Source organism: Thunnus thynnus, chromosome 7, assembly GCF_963924715.1.
Source record: "Thunnus thynnus chromosome 7, fThuThy2.1, whole genome shotgun sequence".
Taxonomy (NCBI): domain Eukaryota; kingdom Metazoa; phylum Chordata; class Actinopteri; order Scombriformes; family Scombridae; genus Thunnus; species Thunnus thynnus.
Genome location: NC_089523.1, coordinates 1383410 through 1408810, shown reverse-complemented (window position 1 = coordinate 1408810; position 25401 = coordinate 1383410). Strand labels below are relative to the sequence as shown.

Genomic DNA, 25401 nt, shown 5'->3' with positions numbered 1-25401 from the left:
TCCATCAAGTAGTTGTTGAGATATTTCAGACTGGACCGACAGACCAATATTGCCATCTCTAGAGCAATGGCTACAAAGAGGACAAACTTGTATATATTGTGCAGACATATTGCATTCCTGTTCTTGTTTTCTTGCTGATTTTCTATCTTTTAATGTAAAATGTGCAGACACACTTAAAATAACATAGGGACTCTAAAATTGCCTACGTGCAGCCTTATTAGATTATGCTTGAAATATAGCTTCTCAATGTAAAACAGCCTATAGACAGAACAAAAGAAAATTCTGTGAGGTCAGTAGGTGTTGAAGAAAGGTGCTCATTCAGTTGGGCTCAAGACCAAGATGTTTCCCAGTTTATTCCTAAACTATAACTGGTTCTGGTGGTGGTTTTTGTCAATGCACTTTGTAAGCATTTGAATGGAACAAGCCTCTGACTGAATGAGACTAAAATATAACAACAGGCACAGTGTAAATGTTATATTTATTTTGGACTAACTCATAGATGAAGCTGAATATTGTGTTGTGTGGTTTTATTGATATGACTTGTATGGAATGACCTGTGTTATGTGTTTATCTATTAAGTTCTTTGAAATTATTTGTTGTGTGCTGTGCCAGTGGAGACAGTTTTATAATGATGATATAAATACAATCAAGAAATTTAACAACAATGGTTCTATGGTAAGTGTGAAATGTATAACATTAAACACATTTGAATTTTTTTATAGTTTTATTGTTGACCTCAAGTGAGAGTCTTCTTTGATAAAATAAAACTTGGCCAATATTCAGGTTTAACCTCAATTCAATTATCTTGAAACTTGAAATATTCATTGACGTTTTGTGATCATTATTATTACATACTTATTTTATTATCATCTTTCATTATCAGTTATATTTATTTGTTTTCTCATTTTTATTATTATTCATATTTTTTCTACTATCACTATTGCCATACAAAGATTTTTTTCCTCTCCCCATATATCCACATATTTCCTTGGTCACACGTCACCTGCCAACGTTTATAACATATGCACACCTTTCCTCGGTGGTGGAAGAAATACTCTTTACTTAAGTAACAGTACCAATATCAGAATGTAAAAATAACCCATTACCTTTACAGTTACCAATCTAGGGGTCGGTCCCTCCAAAGGGTCAGCAGATAAATCTGAGGGGTCGTGAGATGATTAATAGGAGAGGAAAGAAGAAAAAACAAAGTTCTGATACACAAATTTGTTTTCAGTTTTTGGGCTTTTCTCTTATCTTTGATTTTTGGTGAAATATAATAATATGATCATTTTTAACTCTTTGGACCTTCAACAGTTATTGAAACGATGAAACCATGTGGGAAGTTTAGAGGGGAGATGTCTCTTTGGTGGACCTGACAACAACTCATAGACATCTGAAACATGACAAAGCATCACACCTGCACACTGATTTTATAGAGGAGCTCACAAGACAAAAAGGTTGAGAAACACTTAGGCTATTGAATCTTTATTTTATAGTCTCATCATGTGTTTTTATGTAAAATCTTAATCTAAAAAGTAATTGTGGCTGTCAAATAAATGGAGTTAAAAGTACAATATTCCCTCTGAAATGAAGTAAAAGTATTAAGTAGGATTATGTGGAAGGCCTACTCAAATAGAGTAAAAGTACTTGTAAACGTTGTTACAGTCTGTCATTGCTTTTACTTACACATAGAAACATATAGAAACACAAACACAGTTCTGACATTAACATGCACTACAATTTCCAAGTTAATACTCAATAAACTCATTATCCGTGTTTCCTTGCTTTAATACATTTATATCACTGTATTTGTTTTGCTCTTTGGTTTAGAATTTATCATTTATTTTTCGGTGCAAATTCATTTTTTATACAAACACTGTAGCTTCTGTTGGAATTTGACTCCAGATATTTTATTGAATTGAATTGATCTCTTAGTTTGTTATTCACTGTTTCTGAGTAGACTGTATTGGGCCTTCGACGCAGCAGCACCAGCCACTGGCTGCGCTCGGTGCCAATCAAGGAGATTACAAGTACGTCATTGCGGGGCGTTTGGTGATTGGTTGGCCGTCCTGCATAATCTCACCGCCGAGTAGCTCAGGTTTTGTTCACCATGTTGGATCAACTGCTCATCTCAGTTGCCTTGTGACCAATAGTTTTATCATGCCAGTGGCAACGAAGCGTCGTGGGCCCAAAGTGTCGAGGTGCAACCGGGTGGCTTCCTCTTCCTGAGCGGACAGCGGGGCTCACCGACACGGACACGGCAGGAAGGAAGGACTACTGTTTTGATTTAGAGACATGGACACCCATTAGCTAGCTCCAAGCTGTCAGGTTCAGTACTACTGTCTTCTTCCAGGACAATTCAACCCGCATCTAAAGGATTTAACTTTTTCCTCCGCATTGTTATATAGTTTTCCTGGATGTGTACTTATGAACCGCAGGAGGACATTGTGAAACACACTAAAGGCAAGGTTGTCGATGGGGGAAATAAGTTGCCTGCCAGCCGTCTGCGAGAATTTCTCTTCTCATTTTTTGAGTCATGGTCGAAGCTTCGTCTCTCTGTCAAACTGATGGGGGTTTCTGTGCAGGCGCTGCTGCTGGGATCTGTAATATGTGAGTAAAGTGGACGGCCGAGGCCTGGGCCCGCTGTTGTATTGTGGCCTGGGCTAGGATACACCTCCTCTGCACCGGATCAGCAGCGTTAATTACGGCTCGGAGATTACCCCTGTTTACGGAGTAGCGATCTGGCCTGCGCACACATCTGAAGGAGGATTCAGTTTGGAATAATAAATGCGATTTCCAAGCCGTGTGGAGCCCCGGTGGTGGGAACAGCATCGGCGCTGGACCACAGCGTGTGGAAAACTTGGACACTTTTAAAAGATGAATGCGCTGCTTCCCATGTGACATGCTTTAGATCACGCTGTTCTATCAAGACGGGGAAGCTGAGTTTCACCAGGAGGGAGGGGGGCGCACCTCTATCATGAGGGACATCTAGGGCCACCGACTTTTTAATTTATTGAGGGGGGTGCGGGTTATTTTCTGTTCTATATTTTGATTTGTCATTGTTAGTAGTGGCACTGTTAGGGCTGCACAGATTCTTAGACTTGGGTAGTCATTGCTGTACATGCTCATGATATGCTTTCCGTTATTAGCCCCGGGCTACAGTAGCCTAATGGTGTGCAAGCAAGAAAATTAATTTAGAGGAAGTGGGTCAGATCCTTGTTGGCATTATGACAAGAGGCACGCCAGAATGGTATCTCACCCCATAGATTTTAAGTAACAGATGTTGGATCATTTAAACCCCAAATCTGTTCTCTATATGTTTTCTGTAAGTTTCATTACTCGTAGTATTGCAGCCTGGTAGCCATTATCACTTTTAGAAGCAGGTTCTGAAAAGAGGCATTTCAGCACCATTGAATGGCTCTTTGCGGCACAACGGCTACAAATGCTACAAAAATGATGGCTGCTTATAACGGTGGCTCTTCAGCAGTGGCTGCCCATCACCCGCATCACCACCACCAGCTCCAGCACCTTCCGCCTCCCCACATGCACCACCACCACCACGCGGGCCAGCATCACTTGCAGCACCCGGGCTCCGCCGCCGCCGTGCACACGGTGCAGCAACACACCTCCACGGCTGCCGCTGCGGCGGTGATGCTCAACCCCGGCCAGCAGCAGCCCTACTTCCCCTCTCCTGCCCCCGGACAGGCCCCTGGGCCGGCGGCGGCCGCGGCTCCTGCCCAGGTTCAAGCCGCTGCTGTCAAAGCTCACCACCACCACCACCACCAGCAGCATCAGCAGCAACACACGCACCACCTACCACAGCAGCTGGACATCGAGCCTGACAGGCCCATCGGCTATGGAGCGTTTGGTGTCGTCTGGTAAGTGCACCGCACTACACTTTCTTAAGCCGTTTTATTGGAAGCGTTATTAACTCATGTATCACATATCACAGGCTATTGAACGTGTTTTGCCTACCTTCTAAACACAGACTAGTTTCCATTAATATATGAAACTCAACTTGTACAGTTTTAAAACTGACAACAATTTCCGCTCTGGCATTTGTTGGTGAAGTTATTGTTGTGTGGTAAAGCAGTGCAGACATATGACTTTACTACTCAGGCTGAATCGGTTTACAGCAATTGTAACACTCATGATGTTTACTATGAGGAAGTGCTTAAATCGAGCAAATGACTGCTTGGCTTTTTATTTTAATTTTAATATTCTAGCACATGGATATTACACTGTCTGGAAGGTGGAGAAAACATGATCAACAACCTAAATGAGCAGCTAACATTTGACACTACAGCATGCTGTCAAGTGTACATAATATGTAGTGAATAGGACGCTACTTTAAATAAAGTCCCTGCATGCATATCCCAGTAGAACAGGTTAATGCCAACAAGTGTTGTGGTTAGACTGGTCATACAACAACTTGCCTCAGCCTGACTACCTCTTGCATACCTAAACATGGTATACTTATGACTTAATAAACATTTCATGACCACTCTTTACACTGCTGATCTTCCTGAACACCAAAGTAATGTGGCCTTGGATCTTGGTGTGTGTGTGTGTGTATGTGTGTGTGTATGTGTGTGTGTGTGTGTCAGCTCAGTTAATTGTTCATGTGATAGTTTTAAATTACAATACAACATGGATTTTAATGGTGATACGTGTGGGGAGATCACAGCAGTAAAAGTGAAAATCAGCGAATTACAGTAAAATATACAATAATCACTGAACTAGAATAGAATACGAAACTGTAGAAACAGCAGAAATGATATGCAAATAGGAAAAGTAAAGCTGTAGCTATAAATAGGTCTGGGAATTATTACGTAGGTATTTTTATTATATTGTACTTTTTAAAAACAGGGCTGACATGTTTGAGTTTCTACAGTGTGTTGTTAAGTAATATTGTGGTGCTTTTATTTTTCTCATGATGAACAAAGTATTGACAGTTGAAAGTAAAGTACAGCTCCTCCTGCTGTCACAACAGAGAGGAAAAGAGCAGACAGTCTGTGGAAGAAAGGTCTAAATAAAATGTTGCATTTATAATTCACTCAGCTGATGAACAGTGTTGATTTTTCTAATAAAAGAGTATACTGTTATTATTTACATTCACATTTGCCCCTGTTATCCTGGGCTGCATTGATGGAATAAGAGTGTTAAAGTATCTATACTGAACCAATCAAAGAAGCTCAGTTTGTTTGTTAGACACCGTTTGAAGCACCAGTGTTGACACTGTATTGCTTCACTTAAATGCACAGTATGCTGCTTCTTTCCCTGTCAGGAGCCTGTAGAATGAGATCTCTGTTTCCAATGAGCTGATTGGTCAGTACTCATGCTGTTGACACACTTTTTCTGATCCTCTGTTGTCATTATGTTTCTACAGTATGAAAACTCACAATATGAGTAGCAGTTATTCATTTATTTACAGTTTAGGCAGCAGATGTGTAATGAGTTATAGACCATTTAGTCTGTGTCTAGCACATTAACAAGGTAGATTTATATAAATAACCTGTGCATGTATTGTGACATCATGTGGGTGAATATAGCTGCAAGGAACACCAATGTTGCCAAGGAAATGAAGGACATTTGGCAGAAAGATTAGGAAAATAACACAAAAGAAAAAAGGAGGGAAACAAAGAAAGAAGGTGTGAAGTAAACAATGATGTAAATAATGGAGACAGAACTGAAGGAACAAAGAGGCGGTGGAGTTTTCTTGTTAACGAACAATTATATTTACATTTACTGTTATTCACCAAAACACTATAATCATAAAATATTTGCATAGACATGAAGTGTTTTGAAACCTGAATTGTTTACATCATGTATGTAATAAAAGAGCCGGGGGTTATTCCATCAAGCTGGATAAAGGAAAACCCTGACTTATTTTGATAAGCCTCGCTAATTTAAGTGAATGTTCTGTTCCATTACTGTGGCCATTCCATTATATGATGCCTGGCTCAGTAACCATGGTAACTTATACCACAGACCTAGTGTGTGTAAAAAAAAAAAAAAAAAAAAAAAAAAGGGGCAAAAAACAGATTCCCAAAAGATGGTTCATTAAGTGTCTTTTTGCGCTCGCATCACTTTTGTTCATGTTGGGAAACATAAGATGAAGATCTGTGAGGGACGTTTACAAAAATACCTATTTCAGTTAATCCTCTCTGTTAAAGAGCGGCTGAGATTGACAATAAAATGAGAATTGCTGGTCCACCTTAAAAGTCTGTCCACCTTAAGTGAGCCTGGTCAAGTTAAGCTAATGCGTTGTTGCTAATTTCGGGGCGCCGCTGCTGAATGAATATAGGGGAAACACTGGCATATATAATGTAAGAAATAAAAGTGTGCCAACGTTGTTTTGACTTTATTTATTTATTCACTCACTCAATTTGTTCAAGCTGTGAAGACAAAAAAATTATCCCTATCCTTCTCTTAATAAATTTTAACATTTCATTTCATTTTTAACTTAATTGGAAGATCGGCGGTTCGATTGAATGATTAGTTCCTACTGAGATGCAGGTTGGCACCTTGCATGGCAGCCTCTGCCATCAGCATATGAATGTTTGTGTGTGAATGGGTGAATGTGGCTTAGAAGTGTAAAAGCTCTTTGAGTGGTCGGAAGACTAGAAAGGCACTATATAAATGCAGTCCATTTACCATTTACCATTTGTAAATTGAACAGACATGCTGGGAAGGAGAAAATGTGTCAGAGAGTAGATGATAATGTTGGTAAGTTAGTAAGTTGCTTCTCTTAAGTTGCCTGCACCATAATTTTAAACGTACATCTGATATTATCCAGCCTACTGATAATATAGCCACAGTCAGTGATCCGAATGTTCATTTATTAACAAATAAAGATGAAATAATAAGTAGAGGCATGTGCTGCTTTTCACTTTCCCCACCCATATTTATCCTGCCAGTCTAAGGGATTGAACCAGCAACCTTCTGATCACAAGCTCACCTCTCTGACCTCTAGGCCACCACTGCCCATATATGTAGGCTTGTATTACTTACCTTTTTCATCTGTCAGTAATGTTTTGCCAAGCCATCTCCCTCGCTTTGTTCATTGCAGCAGTATTGCCCTTGTTGGTGATGACTCCTTTTTATATAGTTGCATCCACAGGGTTTGTTCTGCTACTGAGAAGAACACCGCTCTAGTTTTCCCTTCTTTTTGCGACATAGTGTCTTCTTTTCGACAATCGACTGTTTGGGGCTGCTTATGTACTTCATGCATACGCACAATGCAAGCTTATTCAAGCCTGATTAGAGTTAATGTTGACAAGAGACGGCTGAATCGTGTTAGTGGAACGGCTTGAGCCATAAGTTAGAGTTGATCTTAGTTCAAGCCAGGCTTTCTCAACTAAGCGCAGCTTTCATTAGCTGCATTGATGGAATACTCCTCTGAATATGATGCGTTGAGTCAGGCTGGCTGCCAGTTTGCCCTAGTGGCCAACTGTAGTACTGCACATAAAAAAAATCCATTGCAGCTTTAGATAGAGACATCTTTAAAATTAAACAACCTCAAACAAGGTAAAATATTACTCTTTCTATTGTGCATTTTTAAACCATGGTAGTTATATATTTGTAGTCTAGAAATGCTATTTTTATGTGTGTGGTACAGTGTTAACTTTTTTGGGACGGAGCCAGAGCCACTCAAGAACATGTGCTGGCTGAGCAGCTTTCATGGGAATGAACGGGCACCATCTCAGGTGTCTGGTGTCCAGTTCTCAAAAATACATCCATGGTCTCTATCCATGTTTCCTAGCTAGCAGGCTAATCCTTCTCTGCCTTTTGTTGGTGCTTAGCCATTTCATTGCATGATAACGCCATTAATTATGTGGATCAGTGCAATAACATGAAACCATCACCAGGAATGTGCATCATATCATCCACAGGCATGAAACATATATGTGGGTCCTCATGCATGTGCACAACTTAAAACAACTACCTGATTATTAAAATAAAGCCACATTATATCCACATTTGATCCTTTGGATATAACTTGTATCACTTGGCATAGGAAAATCATAACTAGCTTTTTCTGGAGCTTTCAACTGCATCTCACAGTCATGCATTCAGTATGTTGAACAGAACTCCATCCGCTGATGAAGATGTACTTGAAAACTCTGGAAAAAGTTAGTAAGGGGACCTTAAAGGGCCACTGCGGAGTTTTCTTTACAAAGTTTCTGTTTTACATCCAGTGTTTCTCATGTAAACCCCCTGTGCATATGCTTGAGGTCTAACAAACTCAATGCATTTCCTTCCTCATAAAACTTTGCAAAGCAGATTTTTTTTTTGAGTCTCCTGCATCGTTTACATCCTTGTTTACCAGCTTGCGGTTGTCTTCTTCACTCCTTTTTGTTATTGTATTGCTGCATTTGTGCATTACAGCCACCTGTAGACCAGTGGAAAAGAGTGGAACCAGTGGTAGGACTATGTGTTGCGTGTATCATTTTGCATGTGCTCAGGACACACAAATTGGGGTTGGATAAAAAATTGCTCGGTAGCACTACTCTACAGAGCACCCTACATGTACAAGGTAGATTATTTTACTTGTTATTTTTAAAAAGTTTTAAACATTCATACTCATATTTTACCATAATTATTCAAATTGTTACCAAAATACAGACATTTGAAAATGGTGGAAAAGGAAATGTGTCCAAGCTGGATAATGCCAGTGCTTACATATGAGAACATCTGAAGCAATTAACAAAAAGTACCCAACTTTACAACGTTACTGCATTGTGTAAAGGAAATCTAAAAATATATATTATGTTCATTTTCCACTGGTGAGTATCATCACAGTCCCGCCCCCTTCCTCCTCCTCGCAGCGCCAGGCGGCGTGATATCTCAGTCCTATACTCACCCTGTACTGAAGCAGGTTCATAAACATGCAGTGCACCTGTACTGGAGCCATTTATATGAGGCTAGTGTCACAGGTTAATCACTGATTGTCATCATTCACAGTTAACTCAAGAATTACACTGACTCATAAAATAAGAACAAGTAAAGTTTCATTTTATTTTCTTTCTCACATGCTACTTTCTCTCACTTTCCCACCTACTTTCTCCCTCTCTCTCTTACTCCCTCTCTCTTTCTGTGTTTATCTTGCTCTTTTTTTAGACTAGTCGGGTACTCAGTTATATAAATCTTTAAATGGCAAGTTTTATTAAAATTAACAGGTTTTAGGAAGGGAAGACTGGTACTGTTCACATGTTTCCACTGTTAGAAATACTCACTAGAACATCAAATGTGGATTAATCCAATGTTGAAAATAGTCCCCAACAAATGCACAATTTCCTCCTGTTTTGAGTTATGTGCGATTAAAAACTACAATGTCCAGCTGTTTCAGGAAGTTACTGAGCATTTTTTAAAAATGAAACTATATATGCTTGAGCTGTTTTTTTTTTTGTTTTTTTTAAATTCCTGCCTTCAGTAAGAACTAATGGGTTTGGAGCTGAGAGCCACAGACAGAGTAGGAATGTTAGAAAGTATTGACAGACAGACTAACACATTGTGGGTTTGGGTCTGCATATGGGATTTGTTGACAGGAAGAAATAAATAGAATATCATCAGACATATCTCCTAACATAAGGGCAAGTTCATCCTTTCATTATACAGACATTTTTCCTCTTTGGTATAAACTAGTTATCAAAGAAGGCATCTGTCGGTGTGAATGCATAGCTGTTTACTGTTGAATGCTGACCAGCACTGCACTGACAAGCTGTGTCTGAATATCACACTTGGTGGATACGTTGCAAACCTGCATGTTGTGGAAAAAGAAGATGCCAATATGAAAGGTTCCTAGCATTTCTATTCAAGCTGTCAGCAGGGAAGTTTAACAAACACTTGAAGGAAGCCCAGAACACCACATCAACCATAAAGAGAAGTTCTCAACTTGTAGCAAACCCTCTTGGCAGGGCAGTAATACACTCTCATTGGGCATCATGAAAAGTGTGATGTGCACCATGGCTGCTGATTCACAGGGACATTCAACAATGTTGCTGATTTTTTTTTTTTTTTTTTTTTTTTTTTAAGATTGATTCGGAAATTAGTACTTTGGCATGACAACCTATACAGTTGTTAGGAAAATTATCTTTTTGCTTGAAAAATGTATGAAATGATTATCAAAGTAGTTGCACGATTACATTTCTCTTGATTGACTAATTGATGAATCGACTAATAGTCGCAGCTCTACTTCAGGTCCTGCTGTCAGAAATCAGCGAACAAGTTGATCAGTGTCAGTACATCAGAACAATTAGAAAATATGAATCCAGCTGCCAACGACGCATCATCAGAGCAACACTACAGTGACAGAAATAAAGAGGGAATAGTTTGACATGAAGTTAGATGCTAAAAAATGTCTTTCTACAGCAAAGTGCTCCATGACTAATATGACAGGTGGTCAAATACAAGGTATTTACAATTACTATTTCTGTGAATCCCTCTCGGATTTCTCCAAGCATTATCAGCTCAGCAGAGGTCAGGCTGGCAGTGCCCTCGCAGCAGGTTGAAACACCATAGTTAGTCAAGGGAGGTGAAGTGATAACAGTAAACTCTGCAAATGTAATATTAGCTGTACCGCACATGGAAAACAGAAACTGGAACTTTCCTGTGATTATTTGCGTCTGGCTCAGTGGAGGTTCACCTGTTGCTGTGGTAGACTGTGACACTAGTTCTCATTTGAAGAGCTCAGTTGGAGGCTGGGTGTGTATAGTGTTTGTCTTCCTGTTATTCCCCATAAACTTCAGATGCAGTGGCTCTGAGGGGCCAGGATTGGATTAGGTTAACATTAGGTCAGTTCATGTTCTTAGTGTTTGTTACTGGTGATCTTTATGATTTTACATCTACTTACATGTCATGTCATCAAGCCTTGATTGTGTCTGAGAAATATTTGACCAAAGATTTATATCCTTTGCTGCTCAGATCTCACATCCTGTTTGCAGCTGCAGATTGTTTTAAGATTTATTTTCCTTCACAATTGTACAAATGTTGCCTTTCTAGCCAACAAAAGCTGATAAAGGATCTAAATGGAATCTCCGGTGTAGAATGGATACAAATTGGGCATGTGTGAACAGTTTGGAATGTGAGGCTCACTTAATGAATGACTTTGGGGTCTTAAAGGACCAGTGTGTAGGATTTAGTGGCATCTAGTGGTGAGATTGAAGATTGCTACAAACTGAATACCCCTCCCCCTCTCCTTCCAAGTGTATAGGAGAACCTTTGGTGGCCACGAAAAACTGTAGAAACATGGCAGTGCAACATGGCGGCCTCCGTGGAAGAGGACCCACTCCCTATGTAGACATAAAGGGCTCATTCTAAGGGAACGAAAACATGACAATTCTTATTTTCAGGTGATTATACATTAATTTAAACATACTTATGAATATTATATTTCATTTCTGCCAATAGATCCCCCTAAATCTTACACACTTTAAGTCCTTTAAGTTTAAGAAAATGATACTAATAACTCTTACTACATCTGAAAATGCGTATAGACACTCTCTTACATGTGTGTGTCCTCTCTGGTATCTGAGAAGATGAACTCCACTCTAAGTAAAAGTTATTAGTTTTGTGTTAGGTGATTACTGTGAATTCTCAAATAAAAGCCAGTATTCAAATAATGTACTATCGGCTCACATGATAAATTAAGCATTTTGTCCATTTCTACAGCATTAATTGCATCAATACAAGGAAAGAGTCAGGTGATACACACTACTCTGCTGCTCTGAGTTTCCATTTTAAATCATTTGTCATTACTTCCAATCTCTTCTACTTTTATGTTTTTTTTTTTTTTTATTGTTAAGCACCATTAGTGAAACCAAGCTAAATTTCCTGCAGATATTTCACACTAAAAGCCTTTCAGGAACAGGATGGATTATACCCTTTGAGCCACTTCAATGCTTTTAATATGAAACGTGTGCAGGAAATGTTGCGTTTCACTGACAGTCCTTTAAAAAAAACCCCAGCAAAGTGGAAGATCAGAAACATAGTGAATGAAAGCAGCATTTCTGTGGTGGTGAGTGCTGACATGTCTCCACATGCTGTGGAAATGAATATTATACTGAATTTATCAAGACAGCATGTACACATGGAGGAACCTGTTGAGTTTGCATTAACAGCAAATGAAATCAGATTGAAATGCAGGCCTCTTACTAACATACTAACATGAGATATAGCCATCAAACAGGGAAGACCTGACCCTAGGAGTTGGTTTTCTGTACAGTTAAGGTGAAAATGTACTTTTACAGCGAATTTCCAGTAATTTGAAAGCAGCATTTCATTGCATGGCACCATGGCTGTTGTCTACTCAGTTAAAGTTCCTCTAGTCTGAGAATGTGAGCTTATGAGTGGTGTTTGAAGCACAGTCTTTGTGAAGCCTGGGATTTTAGTCCACTGCCATCTGTTTGTCTCGACTGATCCTATTTGAGAAGGGTTACTGAAGGTTGCTGTAGTGTGTAGGGTTGGAATGCTCTTACACCTGCTGGGTAGCCTCACGAGGCTTTGATCTCTGCCTTCCTACACTTAAAGATTCTTCGACTAATCAGTCAGAAGGTGCTCCAGCAACAAACAGGGTGAAGTAGAATGGTGAACTCTTTCTTTCCTGGTCCCTCAGCCAATCACATTGTCACACTCTCATTTCTGGCCAAACAGAAATGTTAGGATTTATCCTCTGGGACTGTGAATATCCATACCTGAACATCAGTTTATAGGTGTGATGATGATCAAAGTCCCTGTACTGTATTACCATATTTAGGTGTTGAATTTTCAGAATGTTGTGTTTGTCCTCTTCCTCCAGGTCAGTGACAGACCCCAGAGATGGAAAGCGAGTTGCCCTCAAAAAGATGCCCAATGTCTTCCAAAACCTTGTTTCCTGTAAGAGGGTATTTCGGGAGCTGAAGATGCTCTGTTTCTTCAAACATGAAAATGTAAGTGCACAGTTACACTAATATGTGTCATCATGTCCACCTAGTATTATGTGCAGTCTGTACCTGGCTATCTCACATGAATAAGGAAAAACATATGTTTATTGCTGGTGTAATTGCATGTAGACTGTATTGTGATCAGAATGTGATCGGATCAGTCAGACTAGATCTGTACGTGGTCTGGGTCTCAGCCAGCTGTAAATGACATCTGTACAGTTTGACTACATTCTTACAGAGGAAAGATCAACCCAACAAGTTGAAAGGTCACCTATCTCTATCTCAAGCTGCCTGTCACTAGTGCTAGCAAACTATGAATATCTTCTTTGAGTAACGTTAGCCTAGTTAGCAAGAGTACTGTAAAGAAATAGATGCCTTCAGCTGTCTGCTTTTGTCACATGATCCTCTCCTTGCATGTCATAGCTGTCCCTGGAGAGTGTCAGAATCACTTCCTGTTTGCTACCTGATGCACTACATCTACCCTCCATCCTTTTATTTAAAGATCTGCTCCGGAGTTATTTTAAGATGTATATAAAGTACTCTATTTTATAATAATTTGTGTCTAATATGTTTTTTTTCCACAAGTGAATTATCTCTTCAAAATCCTTAAACTGTCATCTACTATTCTCCCTCATTAAAAATTCCAGAATCTCTGAATATGCAAATATACAGTTTTCCTGCTGGACACAACATATTTCCTACTTCACTGTAACATTCGTTCTCAGTGTATGTGCACTGGAGGCTTCAAGTTTCCACATCACACTTGTGTAAGATGCATACTAGACCACTATTGGCTCCAAACTAGATGTGATGTCACAAATCATGCTTGTAGGTACACCCCTTGAACCAAGATTTTCAGTGAGCAAAGAGAAACTTTCCTCCTACAGCAGATGAAGGTGAAAACAGCCTTCTACTGTCAAACTCAATTCAAACATCCAGTTGAAGGAACAAGAACCAAAACACATTTTTGAGTGGAGGGGGACTTTAAGTGCCTGAATTCAGAATGGGAAATTAATATTCTACATAGTGCTTCAAAAAATCCCACAACGGGATAAAATAGTGTCCATGGCATGCATAATAGGTTTAACAGCAAGGCCACCATGATCGGATGTCGTCATTCAGACAACATATCCAGATACAGATCACATGTTAATACCTGGTGAGGCTTCTATCAACCTGGCTTTAACTCTCTCCTCAGGTGCTCTCTGCTTTGGACATACTACAACCTCCACACATCGACTACTTTGAAGAAATGTATCCTTCTCAGTTATGGTTGGCCAAATCTGAACTGAATGTTCTTGTGTCTTACTTAAAGGTGCAGTATGTAGAATGTAGTGGCAGAAATGGAATATAATATTCTTAAGAATGTTTTAATTAATAAAACATGAAAATAAGAATCATTGCGTTTTTGTTACCATACAATGAGCCCTTTATATCTACATAGGGAGCACGTCCTCTTCCACGAAGCCCGCCATGTTTCACTGCCATGTTTCTGCAGCAGCACAGAATGGACAAACCAAACACTGGCTCTAGAGAGGGACTTTTGGGGTTTTTCGCGGGTTTTGCGGCCACCGTAGGTTCCACTACACACTTGGAAGTAGAGGGGAGGGCTATTCAATTGGTTGCAATCTGCAACCTCACAACTAGACACCGCTAAATCCTACACACACTGCAACTTTAATTCTCCTATGAAATGTAACACATGAGTGATGTAAAGGAGTAGATTTTACTCCCTACCTCCAGCTAGACACAGGGCCCAGTTAACCGCTATAAAAAAGGTTTAGTTTCATTGTCCCTCCTGCTGTATTCATTTGAACATGTCTTGGTAATGTTGATGCAGGACTATAAAAAGACGACAGTCTATCCCACAACCTGCCAACTGAAAGTGATTTGTGCAAAATCCTTCTTACCTGCTCTGGCTGATGAGATCCTCCCTTGGGTTTGAGCTTTTGAGGCTGATCCAACCTCTCCCTCACACACACACACACACACACACACACACACACACACACACACACACACACAACTGACAGCTGACAGGCACACACAGAACTAAACACAGAAAAGAAAGTGACTTTCTTATAAGTCCATAAAAAAGTTAAAAACCTCCTAAAAACTTCATTCATTAACACATATCCAAAACTAGATACAGTCAGTTGTGTAATGGAACACAGTTGATCCCCAGATCCACAGATGATGTCATTTTCAATGCCATGAGCATCACAGACTAATTTTCATTCACTTTCATTATATTGGTAAGGTAGAAATGTCAGAAATAAATTTCTATAAAACTGCATAAATCAAACCAAAACTAGATGAGTGAGAAAACATGTTTTTGTAATTTGGGTGAAATTACTAGTGTAGTTTGTCTTCAGCAAGAGGGATGTAATTAATTCCACAGAACACATGAGCGGTCATATGAAACTGGCTTCTGGTTCAGAGCATGTGATTGATGAGATCCAGTGGTAGTGCATGACACATAATGCTCCTGATATTTAATAGCCACATTGTTCATCAGTCCTAAATATTCATTAGGTATTGATATTGGCAGTTTTACTGGGTATCCAGACTTGAAAACATTAGTCTTTGTTAGAGCTTTGCTAGTCAGTAAGGATGATAAGGACACATTTCTTACCTCCTTTTAGGCAGCATTTGCAAGGTTGTTTTCCCTTTACAGCTGAGGCATTCTGCTGACTCGGGACTCTCTGGTCATTAGGGCCCTTTGAAATATTGTCTTCCAATTAGTTTTATTGGTCTTGCTTCATTATTCATACAGTGAGTGAAGCACCCTTGTGTCCTACTGTGGAAGGATTTTCAGTTGTGCAAGGATCTTGACTAATTCATGTGCAGTATGTGCAGGTGAAAGCTTTAGTGTATCCGCTGAATGTAATAGATGAGCCCTTGAACAGACTCACATCCCAAATAAATCATCTACAGGCATGACTTCAAAACTTGCTTCATTGAATTTAGCGTTGGTTTGCGCTTGTTGATTTACGAACAATAAGAATCTTTCAGTTGAAGCAAAGTTTAGATTTTTACAGCCTTTTCGATTACTCTAATGAATACATTGTACAGCTGCCAGCCACCTCTGGCCCTGAATCAGAACAGAACACAACAAGCTGTGTCAGTCCCTGCAGCTTTCACACGATCAGTACCATAACTTTGACAGTCTTCAGATTCAGGGACTTCAAAGAGCAGGAGCTAGGACTGAACCATTTGCAGTTTAAATAACTGATAAATTGTTCTCATAATCAAAGCTATCTGTTCAAAAAAGTGTGTGTTGTAAAGTAAGAAGTGTGTTGCTTGTTATTGAGGACCTCCAGGGTTTGTTTTTTTTTAAAGATGTCATCTGGAGAACAATTTCCAGGTAAACGGCTAGTTTTCTATGTAGAAATTACTAGTTTGATTCAAATTTGAGATTAATCTGTACTTGATATTGTCAGTCAATCATTTTCAGAAATAATTGTGATAATTAAACTGGTGTTGAACAGTTTTTGATGCTGATGTATGATATATGTGAAAAACTTAGCAAGAATCTCAACTAAGAACCTAAAGTAAGAAAACAATGGAGAAACCTTTTTTCTTGCGTCACTGTAAAGTCCATTCTCAGTGTATGTGTACTGGAGGCTTCAAGTTTCCACATCACACTTGTGGAAGTTGCACACTGGACCATGATTAGCTCCAAATTAGTTGTGATGTCACAAACCATGCTTGAAGGTATACTAATGAGATTTTCAGTGAGCAAACATTCCACTTTCAGTAGCTGAATGTGAAAACAAATTCTGCACATACATCATTCTGCACAGTGAAGAGCACAACATCCAAGTGAAGGAACAAGAAGAAAAATACATTTTTGAGTGGAGGGGGACTTTAAATAAATGATTTCAAGAGCTGTATGCTATGAATCTAGAGTAATGTTCTTAGAGCATTGTGGGGTGAAAAAACAGCAGTGGTGGTATTTCTCTCACCTGGAATTCACTTTGACACAGTCAGTCCACCTATGGTGAGGATAGCAAACAGCTAAAAACTATACATACATCACATGGTGGTATTCATCAATTGTAGCCAAAGGTGAAAAAAAAGTGTGAATTTCATGTTCTGACTGGAGGCGTGTACACACTGCCACGATCAAAGCTCGGTCCCATGCTGCTTTTTGTTCCTGTGAGAAATTGCTAATAAACATGTCTAGTGTTCCAGCTACAGTAGAACCCATTTCAGGTGGGCTAACAGTGAAAAACATAATGAGATAAGGGAAGTCAAGTCAATTGAGACTGCTCCAGAGTGTCAGGTCATAAATGTCATGTCTTGATTTCAACACTTTCTTCTCAGAGAGATTTGTTCTTTGAGCTCTTGGATATGCTTTTATTTTTTGCCTTAACTTCCCATCGGTCAGCTATGTGGTGACGGAACTGATGCAAAGTGACCTCCATAAGATCATCGTTTCACCACAGCCTCTGAGCTCAGACCACGCCAAAGTTTTTCTCTATCAGATTCTACGAGGTAGCATCTCTTTTATTCACACATCGTCATCTTGTTGTACATTAACATTTTTAAAAAATCAAGTGGCTTTAATTGTGTGTATGTTAGCAGACATAAGTTTGACCTTCTTTGCATGTGACTGTTTGTAGCATGGGAGCTAGTAAGCACCGTGTTAGTTATGGTTAGAGCAGGATTGTAATATCTGGCATCTGTTGTAATATTCTGTCCTGTCGTGTCTTCCCCCGCCCTCAACCATCACCACCACCAGGACTCAAGTACCTTCATTCTGCTGGCATTCTACACCGAGACATCAAACCTGGCAACCTCCTGGTAAACAGCAACTGTGTGCTCAAGGTGGGTGGAACAACCTCTGTGGCTCAAGTCAACTGAACATGTCAGAAAGAAAGTTCAAATCCAACATCCAGCCAGTTTACAGTAACAGTAACCCATGTAAATGATGCCATCAGTGTAATAGCACTGCAATACATCTTACATTTGTAAGACTTTTAATGTTAGTTTCTTGTTGAGACTGTGTCCCTGAAGATTTGGTGGTAATGTTATTTGGCTGTCGTTTTTTAGTGTGTGCACTTCATTGCATTTTATTTTGAGGTGCTTTTTTGCTGAATCCACCATGAACACAATCCAATGCAACAGCACCACACAGCCTAAAGTTATCTAAAAAGTATCAATTGAAAAGAAAAAATGACAAAATGTTTGACAGGTTTCATCACAAGTAAAAACTAAACAATAATGTTGAATTACTGTTAATGCAAAGTCTTATTCGACAACCTGCTTGCATCTGTGGAACCACACATTATGTGCTCATTATTGATTAAACGGTATCCCCCCTCACACAAAACTGTCTTCTTCAGAAGTGAATTTAGCTGCTTGATCTCCCTAAAACGCAGCTTTTTGCATTTCAGTAATGTTATGTCTCTGCCTGTAATGATAGCTAACATTATTGGTTCTTGGAAGCAACATAATAACAGATTTATGGACTAAATTCATCCACAATCCCACTTGAAATGAAATAAGAAGCAGTATCAAAACAGCTGAGACAAACTAAGACAACAGGCAGGTTAATGTAACATAATAAGGGCTGTGGATGTAATGTGTAAACTTTAATTTCAGTTGGCAGATGTTGATGTTTACAGGCTATCATCAGTAGGAATGAATACAGGATTAATGTAGGTGGTCAAACATCTAAATCTTCCTCTAGAGAAACACTGTAGCTCCAAAAATATATATACCTACAATACACAATTCCATCTTAACATTTTGCAGTATGCTCCTTCACTGTTGGTGTTTTTGTACTGTACTGCATGAACACTTCTCACAGTTACCATTGAGCAGTGGAGACGAGCGTTCTACCTCAGCAGCAACGCCTTCTAGTTCTCACAAAATGAAACATGTGAAAAATGTGAACATAATCAGAACAGTTGCAGCAACCACTGAATGACTGTCTTCCAGATCTGTGATTTTGGTCTGGCACGGGTGGAGGAGACCGACGAGTCACGGCACATGACTCAGGAAGTGGTGACACAGTACTACCGAGCCCCAGAGATCCTGATGGGCAGCCGCCACTACTCCAACTCCATCGATATCTGGTCTGTGGGCTGCATCTTCGCTGAGCTGCTGGGCCGACGCATCCTCTTCCAAGCCCAGAGTCCCATCCAGCAGGTAAATGATGCTCTCTGAAGACGAGACAAGATAGAAGTTTATTTATCCTGAAGACAAAAGTGTGTGCCCGAGATGCTTAATATTCATAGTTAAATTTTGTGAAGATAAAGTTTATACTCCATGTACCTCACCTACAGTTATGAGAAATGTGTTAGTCACAGTCACATCACTGCCAGAGATGTGTCAGTGCCTCTGTTCTTAAATACAAACATGATCTGACACCTGACATGCTGGAACAAACCTTACTACTAAGTCTGTGGTGTGTGTGTGGGTGTGTGTTTGTTTGCCTTGTTGGATTGTAGCTGGATTTAATCACTGACCTGTTGGGGACTCCCTCTATGGAGGCGATGAGGACGGCATGTGAAGGTGCTCGTGCGCACATTCTCAGAGGACCTCACAAACAGGTAACCAGTTTGTTTTTGCACAGAGCTGAGGTGACACTTTTCTGTTTCCAGAACAGCATTTGAACTTCTTGTCATCTTAACAAAGATAACACAATAACGCAACATTAGTTTGTTTCAGAAAGATCAGTGAAGGAATACCCCAAAATACATTGTTGAACAGTGAATCACAGGCTGGCCTGGAAGTCAGATGGGACTTAAGCTCTCTCAAGCCTTCAAATGGTTTGGACACAGCACTGAGGATAGGATTATTTGGGTGTTTACTTGTGTTAATGACAGCCTGGAACACATATCCAGTTTAGGATCAAATGTGACTTACCAAGATGTTCATGTTGGTGTGAACAAATCAGTAGTCTGATGCATTTCATAAATTAATGTGTGGTTTTCTTCTTCAGTATCGTTTTCGTCAATTTTAATGGTTACATTATTTTAGAAAGAAATATATTGATAAAATATTTTTGATAAAGCCAAATTTATTATTATTATTATTATTATTATTATTTTTTTTTTTTTTATTGTTTTTGTTGGATTCATTCATCCAGAAATGGATTTGGATCCACTGATATACAGCAGCCAGTAGATGGTACTACAGTACAGACAGTGAGGATCACACTGTGGAGGATAAGCTGATGGATCTTTGAATGGGACATGTTGAGGAGCCATGTATATACTGTATATAAAGTGTATCAGGAGCTGAAAGAGACAGGGGAAGATAGTTGATGTTGTGTTGTGTGTTTTGTCTGCAGCCATCCCTTCCTGTTCTGTACACACTGTCTAGCCAAGCAACCCATGAAGCTGTCCACCTCCTCTGCAGGATGCTGGTGTTTGATCCGGTGAGTCTATTATGTATAGTATTGTATTATGTTTGCTTCATTAATTAAACCTGGTTAGTGAGTCACTGAAGTATAGTTACAGTATAGTATGCAGTCTGCCATTGATGGTTTACTTTGGCTTCCATCATAGCATTTGAAGCAAGCAACAAATAAAAGCATAGAAGACTGGCTTAGACATAGTATACACAGATGTAGTTCAATTCAAAATATTCACATTTAAGAAATATGACCACAAGTTTTACCAGAATGTTAGTCAATACTGACCAAAACAATCTACTCTAAAGCAAATGTTCATGATTTTTAAATGTACATTTAAGGCATCCAAGGAGCTCTGTGGGTAAAGTAAGTTAGCTAGCCTTTGGCTAACCTTGTCCTGTCACTCTCATGTCTCAAAGTCTTAAAGCAAAAAAACCTCAAACTTTACCTTTTTAAAAACACACATTGTGTACGTACAGATTACCAAATACTTCATCAAACCTGGCGCTAAAGCTTTTCAAAGAACCTGGGAAACTCTAATCAGGCAGAATCTTTGTACAGAGGTATGTAGGGTGACACTCTCAACTGATAGAGCCTGTGATACCAAAATACCTTGCAGCATCAGTCATCAGTTTTGTTGTATATATTTTAATACAGTATTCATCTGTGATATTTATCAGAAAAATCAATCAGTCAGACATAAGTACATTGAGAATATGGCTTTTGTGTGTACCATGGTAAAGGTGCAGTTTGACATATGTTTGACATACGTCCTGTCTGTGTATCAGGCCCGTTAGCCAAAAGTCTAGTTTTCATCAGCAGTGCCTTTGCCTGATGTTGTTAGACATCCTAGAATAATAAAAATAATTCAATATGTACAATACAGTTAATAGTACACATGGATTTGTTATTAGTCGTTATTGTTATCTTTTAAAACTTTCTGCTTCATGGCAGAAAGCACAACAGTCTGGTTAAATGTGGCCCACATTTTAAGTTAGACTATAATGTAATTGCCAAGTTAAAGGAACAGTGTGTAGGATTTAGTGGCATCTAGTAGTCAGGTTGCAACTAGCTGAATAGCCCTCCCCTCACCCTTCCCTTCCAAGTGTGTAGAAGAACCTATGGGGGCCACGAAACCCATGAAAAACTTGAAAGGTCCTCTCTAGAGCTCTCTAGAATTTGTCCATTCTGGGCTACTGTAGAAACATTGTGGTGCAACATAATGGGCTCTGTGGAAGAGGACCCACTCCCTATGTAGATAGAAAGGGCTCATTCTAAGATAACAAAAACATAATCCAAAATAATGTTCCAATAGATGCTACTAAATTCTACACACTGCACCTTTAAATGAAACGTGACATGTCAACTAATTGATATTTCTAGTTGATAATTGATATTTATTTTATAATTTGGAATGTGAAAACATTACAGTGCTGAAGCTCCTCAGTATCCACAGAGCTTACAAATACATGTGTGCAGTTCACTCATTCAGGGCAATAATACCCAGTTATTGATTAGCAGCTGTTTATTCAAAAAGCTTCACTGAAATATTCAAAACTGTACGATTTTGGCCTTAAACAATTTCCATTTTCACTTCTAATGTGCATACAAGTGACTAAAGTGAAACTGCCTTGCCTCTTAAAGCTATTACTGCTTAAAGGAGTTGTCAGTTTATATGTAAATGTTGGGGAGAGGACCCCAACAAATCTGAATAACATTGAGGAGGGTGTTGAAGATAAGGGTCTGACCCTCTGTCCAACTCAATTATTAGTGGCTGAAAAAATATCTATTTTATTCCTTTTGACATGTATTCTGAGGCTGAGATGACGGCTGTTGTTAATGACGTATAACTTGTCTGTCTGGTACCCAGTCAAAGCGGATTTCAGCAAAGGATGCCCTGGCTCACCCTTACCTGGACGAGGGTCGACTCCGCTACCACACATGCATGTGCAAATGCTGCTACACCACATCCTCCGGCCGTGTTTACACCAGTGACTTTGAGCCCGTCACTAATCCCAAGTTTGATGATGGCTTTGAGAAGAACCTGAGCTCTGTGAGACAGGTCAAAGGTGAGTTTATCTGAGGTGTGCTTGGTATTGCTATTGATAAAGAGATTAAGAAAGAATAGTTGTCAGTCCTATTAAAAGTCGTGATTGTTTCAGTAATAACAAACTTTGGGCTTATTGTTAGAAGTCTGATTTTCACCTATTTATCAAGCAAAATAACTTGAGTGTCTTTAGAGTGTTCATCAGTTATTTCAGTAGTCTCTACCAAATGCAATATCACTCTTTACCACTGTTCATTTCAAATAGAGAAAACAGAGCAGAAAAGAGTAGTGATACTAACACCTACAGAGGCCAGGGAGAATCTTCAAACCAAAAATCCAGGCGAATATGGCACAAACAATAACAAAGCTGACTCTGAAAATGAAGGCCTTGGTGATGAAAATAAAAACACTTGAAAGAATACATTCAAAGTGTTAAAAGTGCACCAAATCAGAGTAAAGTGAAATGGAAGTGGAGGAAGCTAACTTTCAGGCAAACATTCAGTGCATCAGACAAAACACAGATGTTTTGTTGAGAAGATGTTTATACAGACTGAAGCAGTAGTCAAGGTACAGCAGTGAGGATGGTCCAATCTGCGGAGAGAATATGATAAAACCTTTGCTTCTGTACAGTATTGACACACACTGATGCAGAATATAGGACAGTAGCAGATGCTGGTGTGTTAAAGGTGGAGCACACCGAGATTTTAGTGTAGTTCTGCTTTATCTCAGATGTTCTTAATGTTACAGTACAGTTCTTAATTCATGACACCCATGCTTTTGAATATTGATACAAATGAAACAGGGACCAATTTGTAAAACATTGCTCCACAGCACTGCTAGTGGTCAAAAACTCCACAGGGTACCTTTTAAAGCTCATTACACTGATTAGCTGGAGGTCAGTGGACAGAAGGAGCCGCTGACCCCACTGCAGGGCTGACTATGGAAGTAGGTATTACTGTAGCTGTGGAGACTCAAGTCAGACTCACCACAGATTTGATGACTGCTTCCTTATCATTTGATAAGATTTGCGATTGGCCTTGAAGGTATTTTGACACAGCATTCATTTTGGCTATATCAGTCAGAAAAGCAGTAATAAAGATTCTAGCTTCACATAAATGTGAGAAATACATTAAAAAGTTTTGAGTTTGCTTTAGAATAAGTAAGAAATCAGGAAAAAACCTTGTTTACTAATCTTTCTCTGCTGATCTGTCTGTCTTTCCTCCCACAGAGATAATCCATCAGTTCATTTTGGAACAGCAAAAGGGTAGTCGAGTGCCACTCTGCATTAACCCTCAATCAGCTGCTTTCAAAAGCTTTATCAGGTAGGAGGCTTTTTAATGCATTGTAGTCTGTGCAGCCTTAGAATTCCAGTTTCTACATCTGTTGCATATAAAAAGATACTAACTGACAGCAGGGGAGTTGGAGGAAAGTGTATATTTGTGCTTTTGATGGAGCTTGGATAGCAGTTGCCTTGATTCTTGTCTTTGTGCTGAGCTAGCATAAACACCACTCTTATATACATTCAACTGATATCACTGTTATCTGTATCTGAGTTAGGACTGCATGCTTCATCAAAATGGACTTGACTGCATTTATATAGTGTCTTTCTAGTCTTCTCACGACTCAAAGCGCTTCACACTACATGCCAACATAAACACACACACACATTCATACACTGATAGCAGAGGCTGTCATGCAAGGTGGCAACGTGCTCATCATGATCTAATCTAATGCTCACACACTCACACAGCCTTGCCACAGCCTTTGGGAGCAATTTAGGGTTCAGTATCTTGCCCAAAGACACTTCGACATGCCGACCGGAGGAGCCGGGAACGGAACAGCCGATCTTCTGATCAGTGGACGACCAGCTCTACCTCCTGAGCCGCAGTCACCCCTAAAAATAAGATCACAATCTCAATGCAGGCCTGTGTGTGTAGTCTCATTTTAGGTGACATATTTGCATATTTTGAGTATATTGTCAAAAATCTTTTCAACATCTCTGTAGCCGCTACACATTTATTTCAGGTCCACACCGATCCTTAAAAAGTCTTATAGTGTCTTCAAATATTGTTTGGTAATTCAAAGTCTTAAAATGTCTCAATTTTTAGGAGGGGAGGGATTACATTTTGATCTGTATAAAAACATTAAGGATAGATATTGTAATGTTTCTAATAACACCTGCACACATGTGATCCAACAACTAGAGGAAGTGAGAGAGTCCAAACAGCAGTGCACAGTGAAAATAAAAGCAACAAAGTACATCCCAAATAACAAACCTGCACCAATACATCTAGGGTCATTATGTATATATACATTCTGTGGGCAAGGCAGGCAGACAAAATGCAAGTTCAATGGAGCACGTTTGTTCACTCAGGTATTTATTATTTCAGCTGTCATGCTTTAAGATATTTCTGCTTACTTGTAAGATTCATTTGACTGGAAAGACCTCATTCTATTGAGGAAAACAAGGTGTAGCACTCCATGCTTTGATAAGAATGTGATGGACTAAGCAGCTGATTGTGATTCTATAGCGCTACACACGGGGAAACACTCAGTGTAGTCTGTAAGTTACACAATAACAGACCACCTCCACTGTTCCAGCAGATATGTTCATATTCAGCGGTAGCCATCTCTTGTATTATTATATTCATCATAACCATTTATTGTAATGTCAGACCTGAACGTCTTTTGGAAATAATTTCAAATTGACTCTCACTCCCTATTGGTTGTTTGAGTCAAAAGTATGATTGTGGATGTGTAAACAATGTAAACCATAAAGCCTAAATGCAGCACTAGTGGAAGCACTGGGAGTTTGTGTAGCCTAATTGAAATGATGTTCCTTGAGATGTTTAGGCAGATGAAAGAGAAATTAGCAAACGAGCATAAACAACCAACTCTAGGTATTGTCAGATATAGGCCTCTTTTCTTTTTTAGATATATAGGCATATAGTTTCTCTATCACCATAGCAACAGCAGTGCATCCCTCATTAACTTACGAAACACAACATTGTATACTGTACTTTATAATAACTTAATAGTCTTTTTTTTTTTGCTGTGGAAAT

At 39.3% G+C, this 25401-nt stretch overlaps 1 protein-coding gene across 1 annotated transcript in view; it reads left to right on the top strand.

The window, feature by feature from the left end:
• The first annotated feature begins 1687 nt into the window (after positions 1–1687).
• The window catches only part of nlk2 (nemo-like kinase, type 2), a 30087-nt gene continuing 6373 nt past the window's right edge, over positions 1688–25401 (top strand). The window contains exons 1-10 of the mRNA XM_067593768.1: positions 1688–3878; positions 12800–12929; positions 14122–14177; positions 17317–17423; positions 17671–17756; positions 18873–19082; positions 19385–19486; positions 20230–20316; positions 22163–22361; positions 23568–23661. Of these exons, the coding sequence (XP_067449869.1) occupies positions 3415–3878; positions 12800–12929; positions 14122–14177; positions 17317–17423; positions 17671–17756; positions 18873–19082; positions 19385–19486; positions 20230–20316; positions 22163–22361; positions 23568–23661 (1535 nt within the window). The 5' untranslated portion in view covers positions 1688–3414. The remainder of the gene's footprint in view (positions 3879–12799; positions 12930–14121; positions 14178–17316; positions 17424–17670; positions 17757–18872; positions 19083–19384; positions 19487–20229; positions 20317–22162; positions 22362–23567; positions 23662–25401) is intronic.